The sequence below is a fragment of the Cherax quadricarinatus genome, chromosome 44, assembly GCF_038502225.1.
Source record: "Cherax quadricarinatus isolate ZL_2023a chromosome 44, ASM3850222v1, whole genome shotgun sequence".
NCBI lineage: Eukaryota > Metazoa > Arthropoda > Malacostraca > Decapoda > Parastacidae > Cherax > Cherax quadricarinatus.
Window position 1 is genome coordinate 2,976,654 of NC_091335.1, and position 25,407 is coordinate 3,002,060.

General features: G+C 43.4%; 1 protein-coding gene across 3 annotated transcripts in view; it reads left to right on the forward strand.

Moving 5' to 3' along the window:
* LOC128697584 (uncharacterized) overlaps positions 1 to 22,549 on the forward strand; it is a 117,669-nt gene extending 95,120 nt beyond the window's left edge. For all 3 annotated transcript variants that reach the window (XM_053789407.2, XM_070093961.1, XM_053789406.2), the window contains exons 2-4: positions 9,583 to 9,708; positions 11,322 to 12,708; positions 21,788 to 22,549. In XM_053789407.2, the coding sequence (XP_053645382.1) occupies positions 9,591 to 9,708; positions 11,322 to 12,708; positions 21,788 to 22,115 (1,833 nt within the window). In that variant the 5' untranslated portion in view covers positions 9,583 to 9,590 and the 3' untranslated portion in view covers positions 22,116 to 22,549. The remainder of the gene's footprint in view (positions 1 to 9,582; positions 9,709 to 11,321; positions 12,709 to 21,787) is intronic.
* Positions 22,550 to 25,407: the final 2,858 nt, after the last annotated feature.

Consider the following 25,407-nt stretch of genomic DNA (forward strand, 5'->3'; position numbering starts at 1 on the left):
GTTATCTCAGAGCTTGTAGTAGTGTTAGTACTAGTAGTTATCTCAGAGCTTGTAGTAGTGTTAGTACTAGTAGTTATCTCAGAGCTAGTAGTAGTGTTAGTACTAGTAGTTATCTCAGAGCTTGTAGTAGTGTTAGTACTAGTAGTTATCTCAGAGCTAGTAGTAGTGTTAGTACTAGTAGTTATCTCAGAGCTTGTAGTAGTGTTAGTACTAGTAGTTATCTCAGAGCTAGTAGTAGTGTTAGTACTAGTAGTTATCTCAGAGCTTGTAGTAGTGTTAGTACTAGTAGTTATCTCAGAGCTAGTAGTAGTGTTAGTACTAGTAGTTATCTCAGAGCTAGTAGTAGTGTTAGTACTAGTAGTTATCTCAGAGCTAGTAGTAGTGTTAGTACTAGTAGTTATCTCAGAGCTAGTAGTAGTGTTAGTACTAGTAGTTATCTCAGAGCTAGTAGTAGTGTTAGTACTAGTAATCTCAGAGCTAGTAGTAGTTAGTACTAGTAATCTCAGAGCTAGTAGTAGTGTTAGTACTAGTAGTTATCTCAGAGCTAAGTTATACCATGAATTAAGGAAAGTTCCTGGACTTCACCTTACGAAACAGAGTAAATGCGACAGTAATTCTGGACAAGGTAAATTATAGTGGAAAAATGAACATGTTATTACAAGACGAAGGAACTTAGGTGCCACCTAAGTATCATACAGCCACTGAGGAGTGCGAGGTGGTCAGTCTTGATCTTAGAAAGAGAAGGGTAGCCCCGGTTCCTTGGACTAAAATCTCTTGACCAGATCTGCGGCATCCCTCTGGAAGGGTCACTCAGATTGTGAACTTCGTCTTCTTCACATGGCTGGATATTCTTGAAACTTGAAAGCAGTTCCCCGCAATTCCCGCCCCACCATTTTGTTATGGCTGTGTGCAGATTCGCGACTAGGCTCTAGAGTACCTTCCACGTATTTTTTTTTATATTAACACATCGGCCGTTTCCCACCAAGACAGGGTGACCCGAAAAAGAAGAAACACTGTCATCACCATTCACTCCATCACTGTCTTGCCAGAGGCTCGCTTTACTACAATTAAAAACTGTAACATATCTCCACCCCTCGTACAGAGCGCTGGCACTCTACCTACTTCCCACCTCCAGGACTCAAGTCCGGCTAACCGGTTTCCTCGTATATGTTATCATATATCTCTATATCTTCCACTCCAGAGACTATATATTTAGGGCTTTGAGGCCTTCCCCGTATTTTAAATACTTTGTATGGACTGTAAATGACGTAGGTGGCTTTTCCAGCTCTGATGTAGCACAAATATGTCTGGCATGAGGTGACTAAGATGACTTAGCCATTATTGTTGACCACCTTGACACAGCAGTGAGTGCCTCAGACGCCAGCAGTGAGTGCCTCAGACGCCAGCAGTGAGTGCCTCAGACGCCAGCAGTGAGTGCCTCAGACGCCAGCAGTGAGTGCCTCAGACGTCAGCAGTGAGTGCCTCAGACGCCAGTAGTGATGCGTGAAACCTCAGCATTAACTACTAACGGTGAACTCCTTCGCTGTTTCCGGGAGCTGGAACCTGGCGTCAAGGCAGAGATGACCCTTTTATTACAATATATGGGCGGTAGTTGTCGACGATAAGAACATGTCGCAAGAGTGATATGTTGATCGCTGCAACAAACAACGTCCTTCATGCGCCCGTTACTGCAACAGGAACTTATCCATCCTGAATAGGTACAGGATCTGCTGCTCGCATCATTTCATCTGCAGTGACGAGTCAAGGTCATAGTAGGATATATATATATATATATATATATATATATATATATATATATATATATATATATATATATATATATATATATATATATATATATATATATACACACACTATATTCTAAGGTTGGTTTTTAGTTTCTTTTTCGCTTTTGCATTTTGTAGCACTAGGACTCCACAGAGGGTAGACAATCTTGTGGACAGTTGTTGCATGACCTGAACTATGACATGACCTGAACTATGACATGACCTGAACTATGACATGAACAAAGATGTGAGTCACAGCAACGTGTCCTCCTTTGCGGATGACACCCGAATTTGCATGACAGTTTGCGGATGACACCCGAATTTTCATGACAGTGTCTCCATCAAAGACACCGCAAGTCTCCAAGCGGACATCAACTAAATCTTTAAATGGACCGCAGAAAATAATATAAAGTTCAGTGAAGACAAGTTTCAATTTCTCTGCTATGGAAAAATCGAGAAAATTAAAACCGTATCGGAGTATAAAACAAATTACAGCCACACAGTAGAGCGTAAAACTAATGTGAAGGACCTGGGAGTGATAATGTCAGAGAATCTTGCTTTCAAAGCACAACAATGTATCTACCACATCTAGGAAAATGATAGGCTGGATAATGAGAAGCTTCAAAACTAGGAACGCCAAGCCCTTGATGATCCTCTTCAAATCGCTTGTTCTCTCTAGATTGGAATACTGCTGTACACTAACTGCCCCTTCAAGGCTGGCCACATTGCAAACCTGGAGAATATACAGAGAACTTTCACGGCACATATAAATACGATAAAGCTCCTAAATTACCGGGAACGGTTGATTTAAGAATATAAGAAAGAAGGAACTCTGCAACAGGCCTACTGGCCCATGCGAGGCAGATCCAGGTCTCCTACCGGCTTAAGCCAATGACCCAACCTAGTCAGGTCAGCGCTTCTTTTTTTTTATTATAATATTTAATGAGCACGGCATCAGACCTAGTAGCACAAGCTAGTCAGGTCCAACTCACACCCATTCATGTAGTTATCTAACCTATTTTTATAACTACACGATATTTTAGCTTCTATGACGGTACTCGGGAGTTTGTTCCACTCATCCACAACTGTTACCAAACCAGTGCTTTTTTATATCCTTCCTGAATCTGATTTTTTCCAACTTAAAGCCAATTGTTGCGAGTCCTGTCTTGGATTGATATTTGTAGCTCGCTGTTTACATCCCCTTTATTTATTCCTGTTCTCCATTTATACACCTCGGTTATATCCCCCCTAATTTTACGCCTTTCGAGAGAGTGCAGATTCAGGGCCCTCAGTCTATCCTCATAGGGAAGATTTCTGATACATGGGATCAACTTTGTCATCCTCCTCTGTACGTTTTCCAGAGCATTTATATCCATTCTGTAATACGGTGACCAGAACTGTGCAGCATAATCTAAATGAGGCCTAACCAAGGATATATAGAGTTGAAGAACAACCTGAGGACTCCTATTATTTATGCTTCTTGATATGAAGCCAAGGAGTCTGTTAGCTTTATTGCGAACACTTATGCACTGTTGTCTTGGTTTTAGATTACTGCTAAACAAAACTCTCGAATCCTTTTCGCAATCAGTAATATTAGGATCTACATTATTTAGTTTATATGTGGCATGGTTATTTTCCTGTACAATGTTTAGAACTTTGCATTTGTCTATATTAAACTGCATCTGCCACTTCTCTGACCACTGCATCAGTCTATTCAAATCATCCTGGAGTGCTCTAATGTCCTCGTCAGAATGAATTCGACGGCCTATTTTGGTGCCATCGGCAAACTTGCTTTGTCGCTATTCCCTCATCTATGTCGTTTATGTAGATTGTGAACAACAAGGGTCCTAACACTGACCCCTGTGGAACACCGCTCGTGACGCTTCCCCACTCTGATTTCTCCACATTTATGCAAACTCTCTGCTGCCTGTCAACCATGCCTCTATCCAGGAAAAAAACTCTCCTTCTATTCCATGTGTCTTAATTTTCCTCAATAGTCTCTGATGTGGGACTCTATCAAAAGCCTTACTGAAGTCCATATACACAATAATATATTCATTACCATGATCTACTCCCTCCTCAAATGCCATAGTTTGTACTCCCTGGAACGCAGGGGAGAAAGATGCGTGATAATATACACTCGGAAAATCCTAGAGGGACTACTCCCAAATTTGCACACGAAAATCACTCCTTACTAAAGCAAAAGACGGGGCAGGAGATGTAATTACACTCCACTAGTGAAAAGCAGGGGCCCCAAGAGTACGCTAAGAGACAGCACAGTAAATGTCAGGGGCCCAAGACTGTTCAACTGCCTCCCAGCATACATAAGGGGGATTACCAATAGACCCCTGACTATCTTAAAGACCTCTGGCTAAAGTCAGTACCTGACCAGCCGGGCTGTGGTTCGTACGTCCGTTTACGTGCGGTCAGCAGTAACAGCCTGGTTGATCAGGTCCTGATCCACCACGAGGCCTGGTCACTTAGTAATTTATTACTCTGTTCAAGACAAGCCTCACTTGCGTCACTGTTTTTGTTTACAACAACAAAACTAACTTATTGTACCTGGAGGTTATTCCGGGGATCAACGCCCCCGCGGCCCGGTCCATGACCAGGCCTCCCGATGGATCAGGGCCTGATCAACCAGGCTGTTACTGCTGGCCCCACGCAGTCCAACGTACGAGCCACAGCCCGGCTGATCCGGCTCTGACTTTAGGTATCTGTCCAGCTCTCTTGAAGGCAGCCAGGGGTTTATTGGCAATTCCCCTAATGCTTGATGGGAGGCTGTTGAACAGTCTTGGGCCCCGGACAGTTATGGTGTTTTCCCTTAGTGTTGCTATATGAACACCAGAACGTAAAACAAAACAAAAACAAAATTAATCTACGATAAGTATATATAAAGGTTTATACATAAAAAAATAATCGTGTTTTAACTTTAATATTGAGAATACAAGGTTATGCCTAAGCAGGTTATGAGAGGTTCACAGTTTATATTGAGAGATGTAATATAGCAGCATTATAGCAGTGTATACAGAATAAATTATAGAAATATAAATAGGTCATAAAGTGAAAAAGATCTCCTAAATACAGCAACAAAAATAACTTGCCGACCCAGACGGCAACACGACTTAATGTTAAGTGGTATACCAGTGATGTGGGTTGCCATCTTAGCCGCCATGATAGGTATGTCTCAGCCGCCATCTCTCTTATTTTCTCATTTGTCTGTCATGATTAACAACTTCTAATTTCATTACTATGAACGAGAACGTTGAGTCTTCATTACATATGTTTCTTCTTAAATTTGACAAACTGTTAAGGATGATAACTGACAGATAAATAAAGTTAACGTAAGTTTATTTAGACACATTTACTTGATTCATTACCTTTCTAACTTGTGACTTTATTGCCTTTGTACCTTATTCAGCTATCAAAACTTTGTGGCCCAGTCCCTGGACCCATTATGTGGCCCAGTCCCTGGACCCATTATGTGGCCCAGTCCCTGGACCCATTATGTGGCCCAGTCCCTGGACCCATTATGTGGCCCAGTCCCTGGACCCATTATGTGGCCCAGTCCCTGGACCCATTATGTGGCCCAGTCCCTGGACCCATTATGTGGCCCGGTCCCTGGACCCATTATGTGGCCCAGTCCCTGGACCCATTATGTGGCCCGGTCCCTGGACCCATTATGTACCTCTGTACTCTTGACTACCGCCCACACGATCACTATGGGCTCCATAATAAATATATTAAACAGGTACACATAAATACATGGTATAAACCTTGGTAATAAATACCGACAAGTTGGTTTAGAAAGACACGTAAGCAAACACTATAACATATTTATTAGAAAACGTTTTCTAATAAATATGTTATAGTGTTTGCTTACGTGTCTTTCTAAACCAACATAAATACATTTATCATATATAGTGTAAATTACCAACCAGGATAACAAGAAAATCAGTAATTTATTTCCATTAATGTCCTTGTAATATCTTGTTATTTAAGTTTTAAAGGTTGAAACGGCTAAGTAACTCAACTGTCTGAAACTCACTTATAATAAAAGTAGATATAACAGGAATAAAGTAAATATTATAGAGAATCAGATTAATTTAACTGAACAGGAAATATGGGCACCAACCCTTTGTTTTTTTTCAGAATCATTAAAAAGTACTAAGTTTTCCAGTCTTCTAATAACATAATTTTTCAACTATAATCTACCTTTGTAAAGTAAAAGGACACAAGTGCAACTAATGCGACATTTATTGTGGCAACGTTTCGCTCTCCAGGAGCTTTATCAAGCCATTTCAAACAATACATGGACACAGAGGGTATTGTTTGAAATGGCTTGATAAAGCTTCTGGAGAGCAAAACGTTGCCACAATAAATGTCACATTAGTTGCACTTGTGTCCTTTTACTTTACATATTGTCGGTAATTCTACCAACTTTATTATAATCTACCTTGTCCATAATTACTATGGCATTTGTTTTGTCTCTTTCGGAAGGTGAAGTCCAGGATCTTTCCTTAATTCATGGTATAACTTTAATGACGATTGTGTTGTAGAGGTCAGAGCTTCACTCACACCTCGACAACAATTGTCCTCAAAGATTAGTTAAGTTATACCATGAATTAAGGAAAGATCCTGGACTTCACCTTACGAAAGAGACAAAACAAATGCTATAGTAATTATGGACAAGGTAGATTATAGCTGAAAAATAGTTATTAGAAGACAGGGGAACTTAGTGCCTCTTAATGAACGTGTAGAATGTTATAAGATTTGGCTTATCTTGTAGATTATTACATTCAACAACAACACTACAAGGAGTAACCATCTTAGAGGCTTACATTTCAACACTCAACAACACTACATGTCTAGCAGACATGCATGGGAAGTGTGTGTACGTGGTTATCAATGAGGTTTGACGTCTAATTTTTCATCAGTATGGAGTTGCACGAGTGTGGGCCTGGATCAGGCTGTCAGTAGCATCCTCTAAGTTAAGAAAGGCTCTGATTATATCAGAAATGTTGGCGGAGGATGGTGCTTCATTAATGACGCATTCATTTTGTTTATTCACTAGAAATATTAATTGTTCACTGAATATAGAACTCTTTATAGTTCTGAGTATTTCACTTATTTCTTAGCTGTCATCAGTGAATGCAAAATAACGATATTTGAGAAGTTTTTTTCTTTGACTTTGCACTTTAAAAAAGTAATTGGGGTTACGGTTATATGGAAACTTCTGCCACTTTTGAAGTCATTTTTTCCTAGCTGTGACCCACAACAGTCGGCCAACACACAAGAGACAGAAAATGTGCAGAGAACTACTGCCCGCATAGTTAATAAAACAAACTACTGAGATAGATAACCTTATACACTTGGAATGCAATCTTTTGTGCAGAGAAAGGTAATATCTGATAATTTATACATAGAAAACACTTGAAGGTCAGGTACCTAATCTCTGCTCTTTAATAAGAGAATACTGCGGTGAGAGATGTGAAAGGAAGTATAGAATTAACCCTGTGAAAAATATGGGAGCTAAAGGCACAAAGAACTGCCAAGAATCCTCAGTTTTCTCCCAGTAGATGATACAAGTATTGGAGGAACAAGAGAGATGTGCAGGATGAAGCTGGATCATTCCCTGAAATAATGCCAGGTGAGGCATGTTATGATAGTTATGTGGGACTACGGACCGCCAACACCAACAGCCTAGTTGACTAAACAGCCAACAATGAAGGCTTCACTTAGGCTAGGCTTTGGGAATAGAACTTTCTAAACTGGTGACAGGTATGTCACGGGTGAGCAGGAGTAGCAGGGGTATAAAAGAACATTACCCGAGTCTCGCCAGCCCGGGTATTGAACTCAGGTCTCAGTTTCTGGTGGTTCCTGGTGTTAAGTAGCTCGGTACAGACCAGTTGGTCTAATTTTAATACAGACTGAACCCTTGTGGTCTGTTCAGTAGGTCGTAGCCCATAAAAGTGTACCATGGTATTTCTTCTTGGCTTTGGGGTTAAACAGCAGTAGCAGCAGCTTAGCTTTATAATGATAATTATGATTAACAGCAAAATGTTATCACAGCGACGCGACACACGCTGTCAACCTGAAACACTCACTACTTGTGGTTGTTGGGGTCGAGTCAGAGTTCCAGCTCTTGATGTTGTCCTCTCCTTGTCCAGTGTCACACCACCGACACACCACCACTTACAACACTAACCCTGAAAAACCACTTACAACACTGAAACACCGCCACTTACAAAACTGAAATACCTACACTTACAACACTGACATTGAAACACTACCACGGAGAAATAGAGAACACTTTTCTTGACAGAGGGAACAGGGTAAGAAAAGTAGTGAATGTGCAGTGCCACTGTGCATTGGCTGGAGATAAGTAGAAAAAAAAGCCTGTCGCCGAGCAGTAGACATACGCATCAAGGAAAGAAAGCAGAGAGTTAGATTCACATCCAGCTTTGAACTTGATGGAAGGAGCAAGATTAAGTGCATCGAGAAATGGTTGAAAGAGACTAGAGTCACGTGGCCAAAGAGCGAAGCCAGAGGGAAGGGCGCATCCCAGTAGTAGGAAGCAGAATAATCTCGAATATCCTATTTAAAGGTTAGCAAGAACAGGAAAGCCCATAGCAACATCAATGGTTTGGGAATAAAACTTACCTTGAAAGGCAAAAAAAAAAAATAGAGTTGGTGTCCATACAAAGGCGAATAACTTCAAAAAAGTCATCAGTAGGTATAGGGAGATGAAGCAACCCTTCATTTGCCTTCACTCTTTAAGAAAATTGAGAACATCAAGAGGAACATTAGTGAAGAGGATATTCCTACGGGTTTAGCGCTCCCCCATGATTATAATAATAGTGAAGAGGAACTCAACGTCAAGACTTAGGATCTTACAGGTCGGATATGGCCAGATACATTTGATGAAGTAGCGAGATTGACGGAGGTGATCAGGAGAAAAAATTCCAAGAAAAGAAGGGAGAGTTTTGGCCAGCCAAGAGGCAAGAAGAGACAAAATCTCTGGAGGAAATTATGAGACGTAGAGGGATGCTAGATTTTCGAACTGTAGGAAGACCAAAGAAATAAGGTAGAGGGAGGCAGATAACACTGAAATGTTGAACAAGAGATTAGAGTCCTAAGTTTAAGGTTAAAAGTTGGAGACGAGAGGAGTGTAGATGTATGAGTCATAGAGTAAGGGTTCAGCTTTTCCAAGGTAATCCACAAGATCAATGATAACCACTAAATTGCCTTTGTCAGAAGGAACAATAACAGTTTTAATATTAAACTTAAGAGAAGAAAGGGCAAGTTTATGCTTCAAGCCTCAGTACACTCGTGACTTTACCTGATTTTTCATTGCCTTTCCTGTCTTTTACCATGGTGAGTTCTGTCGTATGGGGTTGTTGTCCCACAGGAGTTTTGTCCTACTTCCTCCATGGGCCATTAGTTTTCCTTCAGTGCTTCCCTGTTTTCTTGTTCATACAAAGTACCTCCAGAGTTACTACTACCACTACTATTTCTTCGTTAACACTCCACTCTGCTCCATTTTTTTCATTATCACTAGTACCTTCTTATTGCCACCTCTATCACTAATGCTACTATTACTTTTAATAACTACCATTCTACTACTACCGTTCTCAGCCCCTTGTCGTACAGATTCTGACTCCCTTCCCTTCGCGCTTCTCTGACTAATTTATGCTCCAAGTTGGACCGAAACCTCATAAGTTTCAGTCTCATATGTGCGGGTTGTTTGTGAAAATATTATTATTAGTATTACTATTTGTTTATTTGTGTGCAGGAGTCGTGATGGTTCCGGGTGTGAGGAAGAAACATTGGTTGCTGTTATCTCTCTCCATCACTGGCGTGCTGGTGCTGCTGATCTTCACTGTCAACCCTCTCAACAATACCACCGCTTTTCTGCCTGGTACTGTATACTAAGAGATTTCGTTCGGATTTTTAACCCCGGAGGGTTAGCCACCTAGGATAACCCAAGAAAGTCAGTGCGTCATCGAGGATTGTCTAACTTATTTCCATTGGGGTCCTTAATCTTGTCCCCCAGGGTGCGACCCACACCAGTCGACTAACACCCAGGTACCTATTTGCTGCTAGGTGAACAGGACAACAGGTGTAAGGGAACGTGTCGAAATGTTTCCACCCGCTGGGAATCGAACCCGAGCCCTCCGTGTGTGAAGCGGGAGCTTTAGCCACCAGGCCACTTACTGACTGCCATTACCACCACCACCACTACCACCTACTCAACTTATCTTACCTCAGCCTAACATAGGCTGTCTAAAAAATACAAAATATACACGGAGAGATATCTTTGTATATAGAGTTTTTACTGATCCCAGCTTTAGAGATCAGTTATGTTTGTGTGCAGGTAAAATATAGCCGTAACGACCTTCTGTAGTTTATAACTTTAACACTAACGAACGAATTTGGCTTAATATACTTAGTAATATTTTAGTGTGATGAGGCTTGACTTTGTTGTCCAAGCATAATCTGGCCAACACAATTTTCAAAATATGTGAAACTCGATATAGTGAATTATTATTTGTCACATATATTGAGTTCCGTGTTAAGGTAGTGTAGGCCAGATCACGCACACCAAGGACCCTTAGTGACAAGCTAGTCCTCGCTTTATATAATGACGCTATTCATACAGTCAGGCGGAGATATGGTGTGTGGATTTATGAATATAGAGCTAGAGTGAGCATCAGAGGTTTGTGGTGTAGGATGGGGGGGGAGGGAATAGGGAAGAGGAATGACTAGTGGAATGATTAGGCAAGAGAGAGAGGAGCTATAATGTTAATTTTTTTTTTTTGCCAAGAAAAAAGTTAGAAGGAAGGTTGTGTAGACCATAATCTAGTTACATGAATGATACCTAACGACCAAGTACGTTTTTACTACTTGATGCAGAGGTACAAGAAGATTTATGCAGGTCTCCACCAGCCCGGAACTGAACCCGGGCCCTTTGATTATAAGCAGAAGGCGCTACCACAAAGCTACATTAATAATAAAATTCATAGGGAGATGCAAAACACAGGGGTGATACAATGCTTGGGAAATAAAGGGTAATCAGCTGTGATCCAGGTGGAATATAACTTCTTGGACCACTTGCATTTTACGACACATATATGGTTACTATTAACCAAAACAAATAATTGTGAACAAACTGAGCTAATTCTTTATACCTAATGAATTCTTGTACTTCGGGAATAACTAAAAAAAAAAAAATGTAAAGTCAGGGTAACTGATGATGAAGATTTATTCTCAACACTAAATAGGCAAGTGATACCTGTCCCTTCTCTCCAGCATTGTTGTCTAGTGTCAGCTTAGTCTTCACACTGATTATCATTTCACAACTAATCCACAATTTTAAGATAAAACTAGATGATATACGAGTCCAGGCTGAATCATTATTAAGTCACATAGTCCAAAGCGTTGTCTAGTTTCATCTTTAGTCTTCGAGTTAAATGTGAATTGTTCCATCCTCGTAATTGTATCGTTTATCCTAATTGTATCATCTCTCTGCAGCAGAGGCTGAGGTGGGATTTCTTCGTCGACGGATTGCCAACGACGACAGTGTTGGAGGGACGGGAGCCCGCATCTCACACCCAGGACTGCAGTCTTCTCTGCACTCCAGCAACCAATATCCTCCACCTCAACACTCTACATCACCATCACCACAAACACCACCACCACCACGTACGCCTTTTCATCTGACCAAGGAAAAGAGGGAGGAACTAGCCAGACAAGGTGTCCTGCTTATTGAGGATGAGGAGGATGTAACAACTAATGATCCACGACAGCTTCATGTTGATGACAAGCATCAACAAACACAGCAGCAACAGCCACAACAAAAACAAAAACAACCATCACGACAGTCAAAACCAAAGCAACAAAAAATAAAGGACAAACATTTACAAAATGATGAGGGTAGCCAGCATAAACAATGGCTGCATCAAATTGATATACAACATAAAGAATTCCTCAAACAACAACACAAGCTACAGGAGCATCATCTCCGCCAGACACAGCTGCTGCAACAAAAGCTGCAGCAGCAGGAAACTACCGGGCAACATGTTAGCCCTGACAGGGTTGTCCCCCTACCAGGCGAGGCTCGCAACTCTAGCAAGGCTTTCATGTCAAAGGTGTCACAGACAAACCAGGATTCTTCTGCCACGAACATTGTCTTGAACAAGAAGGCACTTCCTCCACTGCCTCACATATCTTATGACAACCTTAAGAAACAAGGAGAAAATATTATCCGTCACATTGTTAGAAGAGAATACATGACTGTTAAAAAAGATATCAACTTCATTCCCGGGGAAATGGTTGAACCTTCCCAGGTGCGAAGAGCAATTATCTTGTCCACTTGGCGGAGTGGCTCATCCTATCTAGGTGACCTGATTAAGGCCTACCCAGGAACGTTCTTTAGTTTTGAGCCACTTCATCGTCTTCTAAAAAATCTTCACTTAGAGGAAGGCCCTTTGGTTGAAGAAGTGGTAAGACTTCTCAGAGCCATCTTGACTTGTGACTACAGTCAACTAGATGCCCATGTAAATTATCTGCGCGAAGCTACCTACCTCCAGGAGCGCAATACTCGACTGTGGAACTCCTGTGCGTTGAATAGAGCTCTATGCTTCGACAAAGATTATATATCAAAAGTTTGCAGATATATGCCACTTAATGTGGTAAAGACAGTGCGGATGGGTCTTTCACCAGTGGTAGAGCTACTGCAAGACCCAAGCTTAAACCTTTATGTGGTTCATCTGGTGCGAGACCCCCGTGGCTGCCTCCACTCTCGCATGCAGATTGACTGGTGTCTCTCTGACGCTTGTAGCAATCCTGAAACTGTCTGCAAAGATCTTTTAACAGACCTCACACTCTCCAAGTGGGTCAAGGAAAACTTTCCTGACAGGTAAATTATATTTCTTTCTTCTGGATTACTTTATTCTCTTACATTGTAGCAGTTATCAGTTATGTATTGGTAGTAATGTAATGGGTGCCTTACAGTGTGCTGACTCTTGATCTAAAGCATACTACCACCCATCAGGATACCACCAACAACAATCGACCGACACCCATATACCTATTTACTGCTAGATGAACAGAGGCAAGAGGTGTAGGGAAACTTACCCAAGATTGAAATCGGGTGGTTCCATTGAGAGCTGAGGGTGTTACCACTAGGCTATGTTTGTATGTCTTCAATTTTTCCTTAGCTAAGTACCTGAAATTAAAACTCGCACTGATCATGCTGTGCTTGAGGAATGGTAGATTATCAGGTTTGATCCAGGAAAGGTTGGACCAAGAGCCCTTCAACAACATCTAGGAACCCCAGGTAGAGTACTGACGGTGTTAACTTATTAACTCCCAATACAATGGTGAGTCGTGGAAGGAAGGAGCAGTTATCTTAGATGAAGGAGGATAACACAGGATAAGTTATCGTAGATGGAAGAGGATAACACACTGAAGAAGGATCATTTATCTTAGAATAAGAAAGGATCAGTTATCCTAGAGGAAGATGACTGAGGATCAGTCATCTTCCTCAAGGATGGAGGAGGAGATGGAGAAGGATAATTTATCTTAGATGGAAGAGGATAACTAAAGAGGCATCAGTTATTTTCGAGGATAACTAACAAAAAGGAAGAATCAGTTACCTTAGAGGAGGATAAGTATTTACCTACATAACGTGGATACTTAGATGTGTAGACACTTAGATGGGTAGACATATTAGTTGTGTAGACACTTTTATAAGTTATATACATGGAGAGGGTTTCGGGGGTCAACACCCCTGGGGCCCGGTCTGTGATCAGGTGGATCAGAGTCTGACCAACCAGGCTGTTACTGTTGGCCGTACACAACCCGACGTACGAACCACAGTCCGGCTGGTCAGGTACTGACTTTAGGTGCCTGTCCAGCGCCTTCTTGAAAACAGTCAGGGGTCTATTGGTAATCCCCCTTATCTATGCTGGGAGACAGTTGAACAGTCTTGGGCCCCTCACACATATTGTTGTTTCTTATTGTGCTAGTGGCGCCCCTGCTATTCATTGGGGGAATATTGCATCGTCTGCCGAGTCTTTTCCTTTCATAGGGAGTGATTTTCATTTGCAAGTTTGGTACTAATCCCTATAGAATTTTCTAAGTGTATATAATCATGTATCTCTCCCCCCTGCATTCTAGGGAGTACAGGTTGAGGAACTTCAAGCATTCCCAGTAATTCAGGTGTTTTATCGCAGTTATGTGTGCCGTGAAGGTTCTCTGTACATTTTCTACCTCTTCAAGGGGGGCTCCTTGGCGTGGTGAAGAGGCTCTTGGTCTTAGGAATTAGCCCTGTCGGTCTTCTTCCTCAGACCGAACCTAATTACCCCCCATTCTCCCCTCCCCTATCCCATCCTCCCCATCCTCCCCTTTTTCCATTCCTCCTCCTCCTCCTCACCCCTCCCTTTTGCCCTTCCTCTTTTTGGCCTTTGGGATTTCTCCCACAGGCGCGCTAGTTCCTCGGTAGGGGAAAGGACACCGGGGTCCATCCCATTCCGTTGAGGTTCTTGGCGGTGGCGTAGTTTGCCGTGGAATCTGGATTGCCTGGAGATGTCCCGATCCCTCTCTGGTATCCCGGAGTAGCTTTGGGTGTCTTTTGGGCGACGGGTGTATCTCTGGAAGCCACCTTTCGGATTCCGGGGGTGGTGGCCGAAGGAGGTATGCTTTGTGGCGGATATCCGGCCGCCCTCTCTTTTGTCCACCGAGGTAGCTCGGCAGATGTGAGGTTGCTATCCCGGATTGCTGGTTTACTGGCATGAAGGGTAGGGTATGGCACGGGTTCCATGCTGCATCTGCGCTACTAGCGGTGTTGAGGTCCTCTTGGGCGCGGAGGGAGATTTCCGGCCCTTTCATTCCTCCTGGGAACTATTCCTCCCCGCTCCCCCCTTTTTTTATTCTTTTTTTATTTTTATTTTCTTTTCTTCTTTTTTTTTCTTAAAAACAAAAAGCAAAGGAGTAACCTAACCATGGCAGCCCTAGTCCATGAAACCACTACCCCCGGGCCCCTTCTTGATACCGCACCCCATTCTGACCCTGCCTTGTATTTAGACCACTCTTCGGACACTCCTGATGCCCCTGTACCTCTTGCTGGTGCTGTTTCCTCACCCGCTTCAGGTACCGGGGCTTCGACTGACTCCTTCGATTTGTCTGAACTCCGCTCTCCTTTGACTATGCTTCCGGCTTCTCCCTCTACGGTACGGCAATTTTCGAATCGCCCGCCCATTTCACGCCGGACCAACTTCGGTCCTACTCCTAAACGCCAACGTCAATCCTGATGATGCTCCTTCGTTACCTTCCCATTCTACTCGGAAAAGACCGACACGTCAAGCACTCCCTCTCCACACTCAGTTTCGGACCACACAATGGACTAAATTCTTTACTTTAAGACCAACTTCTTCTTCTGCCTACCTATCTGACCATAGTATTGGCAAAGCGCTCCTGCGTCATGTTGGCAGAGATATTTCATTTCACGCTCTCAAGAGCGGTACGCGCATCGTCACTGTCCAGAATGCTACCCAAGCTCATGATCTTTCTCTCCTTTCGAATATCGATACTACTCCTATCACTATTGAAAAACATCTTTCTCTCAATTCTTGTAGTGGTACTGTCATTCTGCCCCATACCATAGTCCAACAGAATTTCCAGTCATGTGGCAATGACATTTTTGAACAGCTGGAACTCCAGGATCTCCCAATCCTCAAAGTAGACACTTATGTCCTTCCTGCCCGGGGGCGGAGACGTTACCCTTGCAATGTGGCTCGTTTAACTTTTGACAGCCGAGAACTCCCGTCCTCTGTATATGTCGCGGGACATCGGTTACAAGTTCGAAAGGTGATACCTACACTGCAACAATGTAGAAATTGCTGGCGTTTTGGTCACCCAGCGAAATATTGCAGATCTATGGCCGAATGCCCAGTCTGTGGTGCCGACGACCATTCTAATACATCTTGCAGTCAACCTCCATCTTGCCTTAATTGTAATGAAGCTCACCCTTCGTACTCCCGCCGTTGCCAGGTCTACTTAAATGAACGTGAAATCCGTTGCCTCAAAGAGGCAGAAGGTCTCCCTTATGCTATGGCAGTTACTCATCTCCGCCTCCAAGGGAGACTACCCCGTGTTTCTTATTCTCGTGTTTCCAAACATCCCCCCACTTCTGGGGTCCCATCTTCTGCAGCCTCCTCTATTGTTACCCCTCCCATAGCCACTACGGCATCTAATCCTTTTGCTGTCCTTGGCTCTGACGTCCCGACTACAACTCAGTCTGTTCTCACATCTTCGCATCCTTCCTCACAAGCCCCAGTATCGACAAGACCTCGTACGACACCTAATACCAATCGCCCCTCTACTCAGAAGTCCAAAAAATCCACATTGCTCAAATCTTCTTTGCCCCTTCCTTCCCTTTTTCCACCTCCACACTTTACCTTTCCAGTCTCTGTACCTAGTTCTTCCCCTCTCTCTGGCTCTATTACAAGTGTGGAGATTCACCCTCCTCCTCGTACTATGCCTTCCACCCCCGTCCCCTCCCAAGTTTCTCCCTCTTCTGCCACCTCCCAGGTTTCTGCCTCTTCTGTCCCCCCCCCACACTTCATCTCCAGTCCCTTACACTCTTCCCTCCCCCTCTACTTTGGTACAGTCCATTACTGTCCCAATCTTTACTCACCCTCCTCCTTCTATCTCCAATATGGTCTCCCATACATCTTTGAATTCAGAAACACTTGAAGCCATTTCAGAATATATTGCAGAGACTAAACCTTCAATGGACACTGATTCACTTCCTGTTCCTTCTCTTCCCTCTCCTCCATCTTCACAACCCCATTCTTCGCAACGCTCCGTTCCTTCGCTACTTGAACATCTTCCAATGCCACCACACGTTGACTTTTCTAACCCCTCTAGTCCGTAGGTGCCTTTACCTACAGATTCCTGATATTTTCTTCATCGCCAATCATGGCCTATTTACAGTGGAATATCCGCGGCCTCAGGGGTAATCGGGGTGAGCTTCAGATGTTGCTTTCCAGGTTTTTCCCTGTTGGTGCTTGCTTACAAGAACCAAAATTACACTCAGCTGTTTTCCAACCTATCTCAGGCTATAATTTATTGTATTCTTCGGATCCTTTCTCAGATGGGACCTTTAATGAAAGTGCCCTTCTTCTACGCAATGATATTCCGTACTGTCAACTATTTGTCCATCCCTTGCTGCATTACACTGCAGCCCGTATCCACTTGAATAAGTGGTTTACAATATGTTCTTTATATCTCTCTCCTTCTCGAGTATTTTCTATCCCAGACTTTGCCTTTCTTGTTTCATCCTTACCACCACCACTTCTGTTACTTGGTGATTTTAATGCCCACCATCTCCTCTGGGGGGGATCTCATTGTGACTCACATGGCATTCAGTTGGAGGCTTTTCTCGCCTCTCACCCCCTCCATGTTTTAAATACGGGTACTCCCACCCATTTTGATCCTCGTACTCATACTCTCTCTTGCATCGATCTATCAGTCTGCTCTTCCTCCACTGCACTAGACTTCACCTGGTCTGTTCTACCAGACTTGCATGACAGCGATCATTTTCCGATCATTCTTACTTCTCCTTCCTATTCACCACCTTTCTGTAGCCCTCGCTGGCAATTTGATCGGGCAAATTGGGATCTTTACTCACACCTCACTGCTTTTAGTGAGGTTCCTTCTTCATCCTCCATTGATGAGCTCCTACACATCTTCTCGACGTCAGTTTATACCGCAGCTTCTCATTCTATACCCCAAACCTCAGGCAGGCATTCTCAGAAGTGCGTGCCTTGGTGGTCTCCCGCTTGTGCTCGTGCAGTACGTTTGAAACGTGCTGCATGGGGCAGGTACCGGTACAATAGAACCGCTGAGAGACTTCTTGATTTTAAGCAGAAGCATGCGATCGCTCGCCGTGTCATCCGTGAAGCTAAACGCACTTGTTGGCGAGACTATGTTTCCACCATCACCTCTGCTTCTTCTATGAAGTGCAGTCTGGAAAAAAGTGAGGAAATTGAGTGGTAAATACTCTCCTGACCCAGCTCCTGTTCTACGGGTCGCTGGTGTTGATGTAGCAAACCCTCTCGACGTTGCCATTGAACTTGGCACACATCTGGTCCGTATTTCCCGAGGGCTCCATCTATGCCCCTCGTTTCTTTCCTCAAAGTCTGCCAGAGAGTTAGTGCCCTTGGACTTTTCTTCTCTCAGAGAAGAACAGTATAATGTGCCTTTTACACTTCAAGAACTGGAGGCAACGCTCTCAGCTTGCCGATCATCGGCAGCTGGGCCTGACGACATTCATATTCGTATGTTACAACATTTACATCGGTCAGCCCTTGTAGTCCTCTTACACCTCTTCAGTCTTATTTGGGCACAAGGAGTTCTTCCCCAGCTGTGGAAATCTGCCATTGTTCTCCCTTTCTGCAAACCGGGTACTACAGGACATGATGCCTCCCACTATCGCCCCATCGCTCTTACTAGTGCAGTTTGCAAAGTGATGGAACGTCTGGTAAATCGCCGTTTAATGTGGTATTTAGAGACACACAACAGTCTCTCCGCTAATCAATATGGCTTTCGTAAGGGTCGTTCTACCATAGACCCCTTACTACACTTGGATACGTATGTTTGTAATGCCTTTGCGAATAATCACTCAGTTATTGCCATATTTTTTGACCTTGAGAAGGCATATGACACAACTTGGAGGTATAATATTTTGACCCAGGCCCATTCCTTAGGCCTCCGAGGCAATCTACCATCCTTCCTTAAGAACTTTTTAACTGACAGACATTTCCGTGTTCGAGTCAATAATGTTCTTTCCCCGGAGTTCGTCCAAGCTGAAGGTGTCCCTCAGGGATGTGTTCTAAGCACAACACTTTTTCTCCTTGCTATAAATGATTTGGCCTCTGTTCTTCCACCCAATATTTGGTCATCACTCTATGTTGATGACTTCGCTATTGCTTGTGCAGGCGCTGACTGTCATCTTATTGCAGTTTCTCTCCAGCATGCGGTCGACCGTGTTTCCACTTGGGCCACCACGCATGGGTTTAAATTTTCAAGTACCAAAACTCACCAAATTACTTTCTCTAGACGCTCTGTTATCTCCGATCATCCTTTGTATCTCTATGGCTCCCGTATCCCCGAACGTGATACAGTCAGGTTTCTAGGCCTTCTCTTTGACCGTCTGTTATCCTGGAAACCTCACATAACCTCTCTGAAGGCAACTTGTCACAGCCGGCTAAACCTTCTTAAAACCCTTGCTCATCTTTCCTGGGGAGCTGATCGTCGAACTCTGCTTCGCCTACATTCAGCCCTCGTTTTATCGAAACTCGATTATGGTGACCAGATTTATTCCGCGGCCTCTCCTGCTACTCTCTCTAGCCTTAACTCTATCCATCACCAAGGATTACGTTTGTGCCTTGGTGCTTTTCGCTCTTCCCCTGTTGAGAGCCTCTATGCAGAAGCGAATGTTCCATCCTTGTCTGATCGCCGTGATGCCCATTGCCTTCGCTACTATGTATGCTCTCACTATCTACACAATCCTTCCATTTATAGAATGGTCACCGATATTAGTAGACATTCTTTATTCGTTCGCCGCCCCTGTTTGCTCCGTCCCTTTTCTCTTCGCCTACATTCACTCTTGTCTTCCCTTCAGTTACCACCTTTATATGTTCATGTAGCATCTCACTTTTCCCTACCCCCCTGGGAAGTTCCAGCTGTTCGGGTCTGTTCTTTCTCACTCCCTTGCTCGAAAGCTCAACTGCCTACGGTGGCTTCCCGCTCTCTTTTTCTTGATCACTTCCACTCCCATTCTCATGCCACCGCTGTGTACACAGATGGCTCTAAGTCTTCAGACGGCGTCGGATTCGCAGCAGTGTTTCCGGACAGCGTCGTGCGGGGACATTTACTATCTTCAGCTAGCATTTTTACTGCTGAACTGTATGCCATTCTTGCAGCACTTATTCGTATCGCATCTATGCCTGTGTCATCATTTGTAGTAGTCTCAGACTCCCTTAGTACTCTACAGGCTATACGAAAATTTGATACATCTCATCCCCTAGTTCTCCGTATCCAACTTTGGCTACGCCGTATCTCTACCAAACATAAAGATATTGTTTTTTGTTGGGTCCCTGGTCATGTCGACGTACAGGGCAATGAACAGGCAGACACTGCTGCGCAGTCAGCAGTACATGACCTACCAATTTCCTATCGAGGTGTTCCATTTCTGGACTATTTTGCTGCAATAGCTGCCCACCTTCGCACCCGTTGGCAACAATGTTGGTCAACTCTGCTCGGTAACAAACTTCATTCTATTAAACCGAGCATAGGTTACTGGCCGTCTTCTTGTCATCAGTGCCAAGGTTGGGAGACCACTCTCTCCCGCCTTCGCATTGGTCACACTCGTCTTACTCATGGGTATCTCATGGAGAGGCACCTTGTTCCTCTCTGTGAGCAGTGTCAAGTTCCAGTATCGATTAGCCACATTCTGTTAGACTGCCCTCTCTATCAACGAGCACGCAGAATTTACCTCCAACATCGTCTTCGTTCTACTACTCTCTCTTTACCTTCCCTTCTTGCTGATGGACCCTCCTTTAATCCTGACTCTCTCATTGACTTCTTGACAACGACTGATTTACTCCACAAACTCTGATGATACTTTTCGCACTCCCCTCAGCCCTTTCTCGTTCAGTCTCTTGCTGCCCTTTACCCTTTCACCATCCACTGCCCCGCTGTTATCCGTAACCTATTACTCATCCATCTCCCTTTTGCCACCTGATGCCCTCGCTTCCTTCCTGCCCTGCAGCGCTGTATAGTCCTTGTGGCTTAGCGCTTCTTTTTTTATTATAATGTACATTTTCTAGGTAAGCAGTTGCACCTGCTTTGAAAGGTGCCATTAGTGTGCAGTAATATTCCAGCCTAGATAGAACAAGCGACCTGAAGAATGTCATCATGGGCTTGGCATCCCTAGTTTTGAAGATTCTCATTATCCATCCTGTCATTTTTCTAGCAGATGCGATTGATACAATGTTGTGGTCTCTAAAAGTGAGATCCTCTGACATTATCACTCCCAGGCGTTTTACATTAGTTTTTCGCTCGATTGTGTGGTTGAAATTTGTTTTATAATAATAATAATAATAATATCTTTATTTACTACAAGTACATGTACAAGGTATACAGTCCTAGCTGACAACAATGACATACTACTATATAGAAACTCCCTTGTTATGCTCTGCATTTCGGGCAAATTAGGTCAGTGTCCCAGGATGCGACCCACACCAGTCGACTAACACCCAGGTACCCATTTTACTGATGGGGAACATGGATAACAGGTGGAAAGAAACACGTCCAATGTTTCTACTCTGGCTGGGAATCGAACCCAGACCCTCGCGGTGGGAAACGAGAGCGTTAACCACCAGGCCACCAGAGCACCCACATTCCCCCCCCCCAGGCGCTGTATAATCCTCCGGGTTTAGCGCTTCCCCCTTGATTATAATAATAATAATATAATTCCGATATAGTTTTATTTTTCTCACGTTTTCTGTATCGGAGTAATTGAAATTTCTCATCATTGAACTTCATATTGTTTTCTGCGGCTCATTGAAAGATTTGGTTGATGTCCACCTGGAGTCTTGCAGTGTCTTCAATGGAGGACACTGTCATGCAAATTCGGGTGTCATCTGACACGGTGTTGTGGCTTGCATCCCTGTCTGTCAGATATGAGGATGAGAAACAGTATGGGAGCGAGTACTGTGCCTTGTGGAACGAGCTTTTCACCGTAGCTGCCTCAGACTTTACTCTGTTTACCACTGCTCTTTGTGTTCTGTTTGTTAGGAAATTATAGATCTGTGTAGACACTAATATTAGTTGTGTAGACACTGTTATACAAGTTGTGTAGACAGTTATATTAGTTATGTAGACACTTATTATTGGTTGGTTTTACTAAGACAAATTTTTCTTGACAGATACTTAATGGTGCGTTATGAAGACCTGGGTCTGAGACCGGAAGTGAAGGCGCGGGAGATCTTCAATTTCCTGGGTGTCTCATACAACAAGTATGTGTCAGTGTTCATCAGAGAACACACTAGTGGTCCCAAACTTAGGTATGATAATGCCTACAGCACCTTCCGTAACTCTAAAGCCACCATATTTGCCTGGCGTCGAGCACTCAACTACACTACAGTGGAAGCTATACAAGAAGTGTGTGAACAGCCTTTACAACGACTTCACTTGAGAATATTTCGCACTGAAGAAGAATATCTCAACACTACTATCCCAGTGTTGCTGACGTAATACACTTGAGAATATTCCACAATGAGGAGGAATGTCTTAAACACTACGTATTATGCTAGTGCTATTAACTACTATTCCTGGGGGAGCGCTAAAGTCGTAGGGGTCATACAGTGCCTGGGGAGAAACGAGAGGTAATCTGGTTCAATTCAAGGAAGGGGAAGATAGTTCCATTTCCTTGGATCAAAAGCCTGTATCAAGACACCTTGAAGGGAAGAGTATCAAGTGGAGATTTATTTGTTGGCACCATCATTCAAATTCGTTTTGTTTTTAATTCTGCAATACATATATATATATAACTCATGGAGGTGCAGGCAGCTTGACTTTTGTGGTTGTAGCTCCCTCGTTCTGACGCTTGCATGTGTGAACATTATTAAAATTATTATTACAATTATTACACAAATAACCCGCACATAAAAGAGAGAAGCTTACGACGACGTTTCGGTCCGACTTGGACCGAAACGTCGTCGTAAGCTTCTCTCTTTTATGTGCGGGTTATTTGTGTATTGTTCCAGTCACGGTATTGTGCCTTTTTGTTATTTATTACAATTATTATTATTATTATTATTATGAAGCGGTAAACTGCGTGGGTAGGTCCCACCTGAGAGCTTTCTTTTTGCCTGTATAGAGATGGCAGATGGTGTCTCAGCTCAGTTTTCAGCTTCAATTTCTCCTGATTTTTTGATATATGAGAGTGGCCCATATGATGTATGATAGCTGGAGGTACCGGCTCTGGATGATACTTGTAACACAGGGTCCCACTCCAAAGGATAAAAGAATAAAGATTTGATTTCTTTGTAAAGGTTACACTATGTAATTACAATTCTGGTTTGCTAAGTACAAAGAAAGCCACTATCATGCCAGGGTATTTTGGACAGACTAATCCTACTAATCCTGCTGTCATACCAGCACAATGTTGTCTTTCTGATACATCATCCAAATACTCTATTGAGTTTGAGATAAGTCATAATCAACGACTTATCTCGAATTCAAATATGGCTTTGGGGGTCTGAGAATAGATCTATAAGGCTACTGGAGCTGTGGGAAAAACAGTTGGGTGATAGAGGGCGGCCTCTGACACAGATGACACAAAAGTGCTAACTGTGAAACTTATATATTACAAGTCTCGTAGCCTAGTGGTTGAGCGCTGGCCCTGCTACCATTCAGGACCATGGCTCGAATCCCATTCTATTCTGTTTATTCAAGAAATGCGGGAAGAACTAAAAGCCATAAATGAAATTGAAAGACACGCAAATTATTTCTTTTCTTACGCCAAATCGAGAGCAACATCCAGTATTGGGCCCCTACTTAAATGGGGTGGAATCTGCACAGATGACAGCAAGGAAATGAGTGAGCTACTCGAGTCCAATATGACTCGGTTTTTAGCGAGCAGCTAACCAGACTGAGAGTCGAAGACCTAAATGAATTTTTTTATGAGGCAGAATTTGGTAGACACACACCTATCTGATATTATCCTGACACAAATGACATCGAAAAGGCAATACTGCACTCTGCACTCTGCCCCCAGGCCCAGACTCGTGGAACTCCATGTTCATCAAGAACTGCAAGAAGCCCCTATCACGTGCTCTTAACATCCAATGGAGAGGGAGCATGGGCACTGGGGTTGTCCCACAGTTACTAAAAATAACAGACATATCCCCACTTCACAAAGGGGGCCGTAAAGCAATAGCAAAGAACTACAGACCCATGTCATAAAAATCTTTGAAAGGGTTCTGAGAAGCAAGATCACCACCCATCTAGATACCCAGTTACACAACTCAGGGCAGCACGGGTTTAGAGTAGGACATTCCTGTCTGTCCCAACTACCGGACCACTATGACAAGGTCCTGGATGCTTTAGAACATAAGCAGAATGCAGATATACACAGACGTTGCAAAAGCCTTTGATCAGTGTAACCATGGTGTAATAGCACACAAAATGCATGATAAAGGAATAACAGGAAAAGTTGGTAGATGGATCTACAATTTCCTAACAAATAGAACACTGAGTAGTAGTCAATAGAGTCAAGTTTGAGGTGGCTATGGTGAAAAGCTCTGTTCCACAAGACAGTACTCTTCCCTCCCCATCTTGTTCCTCATCTTCATATCCGACATAGCCAGGGATATAAGCCACAGCGCCGTGTCTGCCTTTGCAGATGACACCTGAATTTGCGTGACAGTGTCCTCCATTGAAGACACTGCAAGACTCCAGGTGGACATCAACCAAATCTTTAAATGGGTTTCAGAAAACGATGTGAAGTTTAATGATGAGAAATTTCAATTATTCCAATATGGAAAACGTGAGGAAATTAAAACTTCATCAGAGTATAAAACAAGTTTTAACCACACAATAGAGCAAAAAACTAATGTAAAAGACCTGGGAGTGATCATGTCAGAGGATCTCACCTTCAAGGACCATAACATTGCATCAATCGCATCTGCTAGAAAAATGGCAGGATGGATAATGAGAACCTTCAAAACCAGGGATGCCAAGCCCATGATGACACTCTTCAGTTCGCTTATTCTATCTAGGCTGGAATATTACTGCACACTAACGGCACCTTTCAAGGAAGATGAAATTGCTGACCTAGAAAATACACAGAGAACCTTCACAGCATGCGTAACTGTGATAAAGCACCTCAATTACTGGGATCGCTTGAAGTTCCTAAAACTGTACTCCCTATAGTGCAGGTGAGAGAGATACATGATTGTATACACTTGGAAAGTCCTAGAGGGATTAGTACCAAACTTGCACATGAAAAACACTCCCTACGAAAGCAAAAGACTCGGCAGACAATGCAACGTCCCCCCAATGAAAAGCAGGGGTGCTACTAGCACGTTAGGGGCCCAAGACTGTTCAACTGCCTCCCAGCATACATAAGGGGGATTACCAATAGACCCCTGGGTGTCTTCAAGCAGGCACTGGAGAGGCACCTCAAGTCAGTGCCTGACCAGCCGGGCTGTGGGTCGTACGTTGGACTGCGTGCGGGTAGCAGTAACAGCCTGGTTGATCAGGCCCTGGTCCACCATGAGGCCTGGTCACAGATTGGGCCATGGGGGTGCTGACCCTTGGAACTGTCTCCAGGTATTTATACTCTCCATTATGCATATTTTTGCATTTATGTAACTAGCATTTATTTGTGTAGCAGCTAAAATACAAAACTAATGATGTGGCCTAGGACACACAATAATCATTGTACTAAATGGTACATAGACATACTGAAGTGTGACAATGACCTCAGCATCTTGTGACCCCTACATACAACATACAGAGTAATAGCAAACAGAGTTAAGTA